Here is a 10,286-nt window from a genome sequence, read left to right as displayed (position 1 = left end):
AATACACAGAAGAGAGCAGAGGGAAATTCAAAAAGTTAGTCACATAGAGCAGTACTGGTATTATCGAGTTAAATTTGTATTATATATACACACATGCATATACATGTGTGTACACACATACATGTATGAATGCGTATATATGTAGCAGCTAGGTGCTGCTGTAGACAGCGTGCTGGGCCTAGAGTCAGGAAGACTTGAGTTCTACTTTGGACTCATACACTTAGTAGCTGTGCCCTGGGCAAGTCACTTAACCTTTATCTGTCTCCATAGCACCTACCTCTCAAGGTTGTTGAGGGTCAAATGAGATACTTTTTAGGCGCTTAGCACAGTGCCTGGCACATAGTACGTGCTTAATAAAGGCTCATTCCCTTCTGTGATTATTTTCATTTATGTATAACATACATACATATGTATGAAGCGTCATATAATGGACTCACGTTCATATATGATCCATATACATACACATGAAGCTGTATAGGATTCATGTTTTCATTTACAACCCCTGTACATAATACATACATATGCCAAGCTGTATATAATGGACTCATGTTTTCAGACAATCCTTTTTTTCTGGCCTCTGCATACAGGAATGGTCTTGTTTAATGATGCTTTCTCAGTTCATAATTTTAAATATGAGGGGTTTGGTTTCTTCTCTATGCTTACTTAAAAGCTGTGATCGTGTGGACTCTGCTCCCGGATCAAACATTTTCTGTCCTAAGGTTCCTTCTGGCTCTAACATATCATGTTCTGTGTTCAAAGAGCCTTTCTAGCTATGATAGTCTATAAGTCAATAAAAGCCATTTAGCAAAGCTGAGCCCAAATCCTGAGCCTGCCAAAGTCAACAAAGGTTTGGAAACTGAGCCATTAATCCGAGTGTCTTTGTTGGGGGACATTTCCTTTCTGGAAAGGAATGCAGCCTCCCATAATTCTTCCCAGTGATAGCAGGGCGCCTGGGGCTGACATTGGTGCTGATGGGAATGAAAAATTATCCAGTAGGACATGAGCCAGGATTTCTCAGTGCTGAGGGATAAGGAGTCCTGCTTTGGATCAGTACCTCTCAGGCTAACCTGGAAATTCAAGATTGCTGACAATCATTGATCTTCTTTTGGGGGATCATCCCCGCAGCATGACCTAAGATGGTTCACAGGCTTAGAGCTGGAAAGGACTTTGGGGGTCACCTAATCCAATTGCCAGTGGTGGAGCCAGGATTTGAACTCAGATCCTCTGATGTCCAGCACTTTCAACTGATTGGTGCCACATATTTTGTACCAAGGGCAAGGGCTATCTCCCTTTTAGATTGGGAACTTGTGACTATGTTCCCAATTATAAATGGTTGAGTATTTTACTGCAGCCTTTATTAGTGGGAAGAGTGGGAAGGAAAAAGATTCCTCTCCCATTTCATATAAGAAACCACAGTATTTTTGTTATCACCCCACCCAACCCCCACCCCAAGCTCCTGGAGAGTTTTCAACGTTGTCTTTGTATTCCCAGGACCTAGCATGGTGCCTGGCACAAATATCGGTATTAGCAAGTATAGGTGGGTTAGTTGTTTCCAACTATCTGATTCTTTTTTGGAGGGCTGGGGAGGGAGGCACGAGGCAATTTTATCTCAACGTAAGGAAGAAATTTCTTAACAACCAGAGCTATCCCACAACGAAACACAGTTTCAGGAGGCAGTGAGCCCCTTACTCCAAGTGTTAGTTTAGAAATTGGAAGATCCTCTCTCATGGAGCAGCAGATAGAGAAGATCCTGCATTGGGTGGGACCTTAGTCTTGGGTTCCCAAATGATACTAATAGCTAGTATTTACAAAGCACTTTCAGGTTTGCAAAGCACTCTATATATGTTATCCCGCTGGACTCTCACAACTTTGTAGTCGCTGTAGTGCAGTTGTGGCTGACTCTTCATGACCTCGTGGACCATAGCACACAGATACTGTGCACAAGGTTTTCTCGGCAGATACTAGAATGGTTTGCCATTTCCTTCTCCAGTAGATTACGCAAACAAAGGGTCACAAAGCTAGTAAGTATCTGAGGCCAGATATGAACTCAGGTCTTCTCATGTCCAGGTCCAGTGCTCAATTCACTGAGCCACCTAGCTGCCTAGATTATTATCCCTATTTTATAGATAAGGGGTTAAGTGACTTGCTTAGAGTCACACAAATAAAATGTGTCTGAGGCAGAATTTGAACTCACGTCTTTCTGACTTTAAGTCCAATCCTTATATCCACCAATCCAGTCCTTTTATGCACCATCACCTAAATGCCTCACAACTTTAGGTGAATCCTTTCCCTTTAGGAGACAGTGGGTTTCTCCTTACCAAGGTCTTCCAGCTTGAAAGGTCACTTGTTGGGAATACTGTAGTGGGTATGCTTATTTAACCTATCAACAATTATCTATTAAGTAACCGCTACGTACCAGGTTAGGTGCTAAGGATACAAAGATAAAAAATAATCTGTCTTCCCTCATGTTCCCCTTGTGTTCTAGTGGCGCTGGTGGGGCATTAGGTGTGTGTATGTAAATATTTGTACATGTATGTGTATATACACACACAAATATATATATATATATATATACATATATATATATATATATACATATATATATATATAACACATATATCATACAAAGAGAGAGGGAGGGAGGGAGGGGGAAGATGGAGAAAGAGAGACACAATAAAAAGTGAATACAAGATAATTTAGAGGGGAATGCGCTGCATTGGGCTGGGGGGATGTTCAAGTATGGGGTAGACTAGATATATGGTCTCTCAGGTCCCAACACTATGAGGTTCTCTTTTCTCTCTGGCCTTCTGCAGGATGAAAGTGAATGAGATATGGATGAGACTTCTAAGGGCCCTTTCCCCTTCTAATTTTATGATCTTGCAAGTCAGTGAAGCTCTCTGAGCTTCAATTTCTTCATCTGGAAACTGGGGATAAATAAACCTTGCATTTCCTCATAGGTTTCTTTGAAAGCTCTCTTTGGGCTGTAAAGCCCCATAAAGACGGGCACTAACATCTAAGGAAGCACAACCTCCAAGCTCCCCTCCAGCTCAGAAACCCTGGGATTCTAGGATTCACCAATTGTCTCCCTGAGACACTGTGCACTTAGTCACATGCCGGTGCAAGGTGTCTTTTGTCTTTTATTGCTACTAACCTTTTCTTAAACTTGTCCTGTTTCTTCAACCAGACTGTGAGGTGGAGAGTGTAGTAGGTAATCCTCAGTTTACAAATGAGTAAACGAAGAGGGAATATGTCTTGCCCAGAGTGTCTGCATTGCTAGTAGGTGTTGTAGCTGGGTGTTTCAACAATTCGGCTAGCAGCTTCTGTGGGCATGCAAGATCCACCCACAGCCAGCACCCGGAAAGCTGCCAACAGCACAGGTTCTTTTGATCTGCTTAACTAAGGAAAGCAAGGTGAAGGGGTTGACAAAATATAAACAAATTACAAACATCGACAGACAGACCCTGTCTGATTCAGATCCCAATATATAGTTACCAGAGTTCAACAAAGTCTCAGCATCCGGGTTTACAAGCTGGAAGGCTCCTTAGCTACAGCTCCCTGGAGTCTCCTCACCAACACCATCTTGAGAATCCTGCACAAATGGCTCTGTCCTCCCTTCTTATAGGGCTTCAGACATCATCAAACGTCATCTGTATGTATATGACTAAGATTGTTGATCCCTTTAAAGTTGCTTTCGTTTAGAAAAGCACATCAAAGAACTTGTGCTAGCAGCCCTCCTGTGTGCCGGTGCTGTCAGTCTTATACCCCGCCAGCAGCTGCAAGCAGCATTGTTGTTACAAGCATTGTGCCTAGCACAGAGTAGATGCTTACTAAGGTCTTGTTGACTGGTTGACATAAGGAAGGTACTCTTGAGGAAGAAACTCTGTCTGCTAATTAAGATCAGCAACTGTTCTGCAATTGATTAACATAGGGAACCCCTAAGGAAATTCCCTCTACCAATTAAAATCAGCAATCGATCTCCAAATTATAGTCTGAGAGGGGACTGAGGGGTTAAGTGATTTGTCTCGGGTTATACTATACCGGACTTGAGCTAGGATCTTCCTCACCCCCAAGGCCAGCTCTCTTTCCCAATGACTTTCATATCACAATGGCTTTCATTCGGATTGCTTTAGTCACCTCAGTGCACTTATCAGCTATGAGGCCTTTATACCCCTTAGCTGGGAAAAGTGAATGCCTGAGCCAATGGAACTCAGTTACCAGGCCCTGAACTTTATGAAGGATAAGGCCTTTAGAGCACAGACCTAAGTGTCAGAAGTGAGTGTGACTACAGAACAAAGATTGGGAACTGGAGTGAATTGCAAAGATTTAATCCAAACCCTTCATTTTACAGGAGAAAGCTGCTGTGTTGGAGAGACCAAATGCCGAGCCAGAGACAGGAACCAAAGGGTTATTATGAGCACCCCTGAATAGTCCTGGAATTTGGAGTAGGATGAAATGACCTCCAAAGGCCCTTACAATTTCAGGATTCGGTGAAACCAGTTACTTGGCTACACAGCCATGACACTGTAACATGATAAGCAGCTCCAGGAGGTAGGGGAATGGTACTAGCTCTTTAGAGGAGGAATCGTTGGCCCAGGGGATATGCCCTTAGCTTACCCACTATCATTCAGCCAACAAATACTTACTGAGCAAGGCCCTGTGTTGGATACTTGAAGTGAGTGCTAAGAAACAGGAAAGACAAATCCCTGAATCAGAAGTTGGGGGAAACTGTTACTAAGTCCCAGATCTCCCAGTAACTGTGTATCCTCAGAAAAGTCCCTCAAGCTATCTGGGTTTAGGTTTCCCCATCTGTAAAAAGAGAGAGCAGGACTACTTGATTTCCAAGATCTCTTCCAGTTTCTTCCCATTATTCTAATCAATTAAGACCCGTTTACCAAAAACTTCACTCGCTGGATTGTTTCATCTTCCCACCAGCTACCTTGACCCCAGGTGGGTATGAGGGGTACTCACCCTCCCGTTTCTAGCTCCCCTTTATGTTCTATCCGCCAGCTTGAGGTCATTAAATAAAAATCTCTCTCACTTTTATATGGCTTTAATTAAGGTTTTAAATATATATTACCTCATTTTATAGCCCTTTAAGACTTACAAAGCACTTTCTTCACAATAATCTGGTGAGGTAGGCGGTACCACTGTTATTACCCTCATTCAAGGGAACAAAGGCTCATAGTTGAAGCACCTAATCCATAGGCATGCCTATTGGGTTAGAGCAGGGGTATGAAACCACCTCTCTCAATTTCTTTCCCTAAAATAAAACTCTTTCCTCACAAGAGCCTTGTGAGGCAGGTAGTGCAAATATGACTTTCCCCCATTTGACAAATGGGGAAACTAAGGCCCAAAGAGAGGAAGGTGAGTCAGTGCCTAGATCTGAATCTTGGCCTTCTGACTGCCAAGTCCCGTGCTCATTACAAATAAACTGTCCATTCCCAGGTCATCTCACAGGCTAGCCAGCAGTTTGACTGACGCTGGGGTTCCTAGGGCTGGTTTCCCAGGAGGTCTGTCAATCACTATCCTGGTTGCGCAATGTCAGAGTGCACTGGAAGGCCTCTTCAAAGGCTTCTAGAAAGGGGTCTGTGGCCTCCTCCACTGTGACCTGTCTCTGGAGTTCTTCACTGAGGGAGGTGACTCCCATTCCCTCCAGGCCACAGGGTACAATGTGCTCAAACCAAGTCAGATCCGTGGAGCAGTTCAGAGCCAGACCGTGGGATGTGATGTGCCTTCCACATCGGACCCCTGAAATCAGAGAATCCAAGCTTGCATTAAGGCTCCTCAGGTTATCTAGTTTAATACCCCAGCCAATGTAGAAACCCTCTCATCCGCCTCCCCAACAACTGATGATCCAGCTTTCCTAACGACAGGAAATTCACTACCTCCCAAAGTAGTCCATCCCATTTTAGGATAGCTCTAGTTTTTTAGGAAGGGTTTGCTTTAAGCAGAAAGCTGCCCTTCCTCAACTTAAGCTCACTGCCAATGAATCTGTCTTCTGAGGACAAGAAAAACCAAGTACAATCTCTTCTGCACATAGGGACCCTCACCTTCCCTTCTCCAGGGCTAACACCCACAGTTCCTTCAACCAATCCTCGTACAGCATGATCCCTAGTTCCTTCCTGGTTATCCTGCTTCAGAGTTTGTAAATTTCCTTCCTCAAAGGTGATGCTGGGAACAAAAAATACTCACATTTGGAGTCTCATCAGGGTGGAGGATGGTGGAATGGTCACTGATTGCCTCCCTCATCCTGGACACCAAGTCCCTATTTGGTCTCCTTGGACTGCTACATCTCTTTGATAACTCTTATTAGGCTTAAAAACTATGAAAACCCCCAGGTCCTCTTCATATGATCAGTTATTGAGCTACTCTTTGCTATTTTTCTATTTTTGCAATTGATGTTTTGAACCTAAGCACAGGACTTTACATTGATCTCTATTAAGTTTTGTTCTGTTACCTTTGGACTGAAGTTCCACTGAGTGGAAAACTTTTAGATTTCATTATCCTGCATATTAGTAAATCCTCCCAGCTTCAGGTATATGTGTATATCAGGAGATAAAGGAGAAAAGGAAACCATCTTTCTCTTCCAGGCCACAGGAAGCTAATCATAGACATAAAATCCCTGTGGAGAAGAGTCCTGTACAGTGTTTCCAGATCTAACACTTACATTCTAAGGTCCTTTCTGGCTCTTTGGGTCTCCTGTGCCGATGAAGAGAGTTAACAAGTTTATGGGTACCTAGTGCTATCTACTCTGACCCGCAACCCCTACAGGAGAGGGTGAAATGTACCCATCTCTTATTTCAAACTTGATCTACCCATTTCAGTAAAGAGCAAACTGATGCACAGAGAGGGAATGTGACTTGTCAAAGGTCACAAAACTCATCAATGATAAGAGTGGGGGCTAAAACCCAGGTCCTGACTCCTCAATATGTGCTACAGCTCAAGTGTATCGTAGGCTAACTAGTCCTTAGGGGCTTGCCTGAGGAGGCAACCCTTTTATGTATCATCAGTTCTGGTGGAAAATGTGACCAGAATTCCAAATACCTGACTTACAAACGAATGTTTATAACCATGTCCCTTACTCTACACATCCAACAAGCTGCCGCATCCTGTCACGCGGCAAAGTGATGGATTTGAAATCTAGAGTTCAGATTCTGCCTCAAGACACTTATGATCTGGCCAGTAATTTAATTTCTTTCAGCCTCATTCTCTACAAAGTGGTAAAGACAGGGACTGATGGTTCATTGGTATAGGGAACTCTCAGATGAAGAAACTCCTCCCACCAATGTCCTGATGCCTGCTCTGCATCTACAGCAAAGCTAGTTATATGTCACCTTCACTTTTGCTTTTTAGTCATTTCAAATGAGATAATTATTGTAAAGTGCTTAGCACTGTGCCTGGCACCTAGTAAATATGACATAAATGTTAGCTATTATTGGGCCTATTATTACCCCCTACTGCGGTGTTTAGTTGGTTCAACTGTGTCCAACTGTTCTTCACTAGCAAATTTGGGGTTTTCTTGGCAGAGATTACTGTAGTGGTGTGCCATTTTCTTCTCCAGCTCATTTTACAGATGAGGAAACAGGGGTAAACAGGGTTAAGTGACCTGCCCAAGGTCACACAGCTAGTAAGTGCCTGAGGCTGGATTTGACTCAGGTCTTCCTGACTCCATCCATGGCTGGTACTCTATGCACTTTGCCACCCAGTTGCCCCATCTTGGGGACATGTTGGGGACCTGAAAACAGGTCTTCCAGGTTCAAAGGCCAGCTCTTTAACCAGTAAGCCAAGCTGCAACAAATTAGAGTGAGAATTAAGTACTCACAACAGAGATCTGGAAAGAGGTTTTAGTTCCCCAGTCCTCTGCTTGCTTCAGCACGTCATCCCTAGGTGATGCTCAGGTGGGCCCCAAAGGCCCCTAGACCTGGCCAACTACCCCTAGTGTCCCTGGGCTTTGGCCTCTGCCTGTCCTGTACACCCTCCCCCAGGTCATCCCCGACCGTCTTTCCACAAGTCCTAAGGATCTGCCCCAATGTAAGGTCTCTAGGTTCTCGGGCCTCCAGTCGCTACGCAGTGCAGTATAAAAACTCCGGATGCGTTAACAACCTGGGTTCAAATCCCGACTCTCTGCTGCTTTGGGCCGGAGTGACCTTAGGGAAGGCCGCCGCACCTTTCCGGGCCTCAGTTTCCTTCTCTATAAAAATGAAGGTGTTAGGTGGGGTGGCCCCTCCTCCCGCGGGCTCCCGGGACCCGCACAACCCCGCCCCTCCCCGGTCACCCACCGATGGCACAGATTTTGCGGTCGCCCAGCCAGACGCCGGTGTAGGGCGGGGGCCGGGCGAGGGCGGCCGGGAGGCCCAGGCGGCGGCACAGACCCACGGCGCAGGCCTCCAGCGCCGCCACGTGCGTCCGCAGGCGGAGGCCCAGGGGCCGCAGGTCCAGCACCGGGTGGGCCAGCAGCTGGCCGGGCCCATGGAAGGTGGCGAGGCCGCCGCGGCCCGTGCGCCGCACGTCGGCGCCCAGCGCCCGCAGCCGCGCCTCCTCGCCAGGCTCCAGCCCGCCCCGCAGGCCGGCCGTGTAGGCGGGCCCCGCGGGCTCTCCCAGCAGCAGCGCGCCCGCCTCGGCGCCGGGGCCCCGCCTCGCCTGCAGCCGTCGTAGCCAGCGCTCCTGCAGGCCCAGCGCCTCGGCGTAGGGCAGCCGGCCCATGCGCACTAGCAGCACGCGCGGCCCCATGCGTCCGGCTCCGCTCCGGGTCCTGGTTCCGATTCTGGTTACTGGGTCCCGGGTCCCGCGTCCTGGCTCGGCTCCGGGCCCGCTGTCCCACCGCAGGAAGGGGTGGGCGGGACTCTCGGGAGCCCCGCCCCGCCCCCTGCCTTAGGGCGGGGACTTCCGGAACTGGAGCGTCCCGGCGCGTTAAGAACGCTGACCTCTTAGGAGTTCGGTCCGGTCCCATAGTGGAGGAAGGCCAGCGTGGCTTAGCGGATGGAGAGCCCCCAAGAGCTGGGTTCAATCCCGCTTCTGACCCCAGCTGGCTAGGGGACCGCCCGCCTCCCCCTAAGACTGCCTTGAAAAAGTGCCGCCTAGGACCTTCCTCATCAGTGTCCTATCCCCGTGAAATATCACAAGCTTACATCCTCAAACTCTTTAAGCAATGAATAATTAGCTATTGAAATTAATGAGTGTGATCCAACTGGAACTTAGCACTTTAAGGCTTCTAAAACATTTACAAGTATTATCTCGTTGGATCCAAACAACAACCCCAGGAGGTAGGTGCTATTATCCCCATTTTACAGATGAAGAAACTGAGGCAAAGAGCAGGTGAAGTGACTTGCCCAGGGTGACATAGAAAACACAGGTCTGAAGCAGAATTCAAACTCAGGTCTTTCTTAACTCCAGGTCCAGCACTCTAGCCACCGTGCTCCCTAGCTCTTTTAATATTGCTTGTGAATGCCTGTTTTGTTTTCTACCACACTCTTATTGAGGATGCTTTTGGTTCATAAAGAATTTGTACTGGAGAGAGAAGACGCATAGATCAATTAAGTCAATTCAATATGCATTTATTAAGTACCTGCTGTTTTGCCGAGCACTGCTAAGCATTGGGAATGCAAAGAAAGGCAAAAACAGTTCTTGCTCTCACTGAGCTCCCTTGTGATGGGAGAGGCAACATGCAAACAACTATGTATGAACAAGATAAAGACACAATAATGGGAGATAATCTCAGAAGGACTTGGTTCACTTTTTTGGTTTGGTATTTTGGGGGGGTATTAATAAGGTATGAAAAAATTTTTCCCATGCCTTTTGTATCTTTCTCTCCTTCAGATACCTTGTATATCTTTCAATGCCTTCACGATTGTTTTGACTGCAACACTAACCTCCTCCCTATGTACTCACTCCAATCTGACAACTTTCCCTATCTTTGCTCTTTTTAGGGGCACTTCTACCTTCCCTCTAAGCACTGGGGTGCTTCTGTCTCAACCGCATCTCTTCGGACAGTTCTGTACTAAGGAGCTAGCTTGTCTCCTACTGGGACTCTGACAAGGTCCAGAGATCCCACTGGTTTTGGGGGGTGGGTTAGGGAGAAGGAGGTTGCCCAGAAACTTCTGCTCTGTTTCCTTATTCCACCCCCCCCGGGCTACCTCCAAATAGCCCCAGATCACACTGACTTCAGGCTCTGATGTTGTTCAAACTCCTGGTGACCCCATTTGAGGTTTTCTATTTCCTGCTCCGGCTCATTTTACAGATAAGGAAACTGAGGGTTAAGTGACTTGCCCAGGGTCGTAAAGCTAATT

The 10,286-nt window shown here is 46.6% G+C and overlaps 1 protein-coding gene across 1 annotated transcript; it reads right to left on the bottom strand.

Moving 5' to 3' along the window:
• Positions 1-5,034: 5,034 nt before the first annotated feature.
• Positions 5,035-8,780, bottom strand: LIPT2 (lipoyl(octanoyl) transferase 2). Its single transcript, XM_036743083.1, has 2 exons — positions 8,280-8,780; positions 5,035-5,748 (listed from the first exon to the last, which is right to left on the bottom strand). Exons 1-2 carry the CDS (start codon positions 8,728-8,730, stop codon positions 5,516-5,518), a joined length of 684 nt encoding a protein of 227 aa, XP_036598978.1. The 5' UTR covers positions 8,731-8,780; the 3' UTR covers positions 5,035-5,515.
• Positions 8,781-10,286: the final 1,506 nt, after the last annotated feature.

This window comes from Trichosurus vulpecula, chromosome 2 (assembly GCF_011100635.1).
Source record: "Trichosurus vulpecula isolate mTriVul1 chromosome 2, mTriVul1.pri, whole genome shotgun sequence".
In the NCBI taxonomy this organism is placed as follows: Eukaryota; Metazoa; Chordata; class Mammalia; order Diprotodontia; family Phalangeridae; genus Trichosurus; species Trichosurus vulpecula.
The sequence above is the reverse complement of the archived record's forward strand: the minus strand, read 5'-3'. Positions and strand labels throughout refer to the sequence as shown.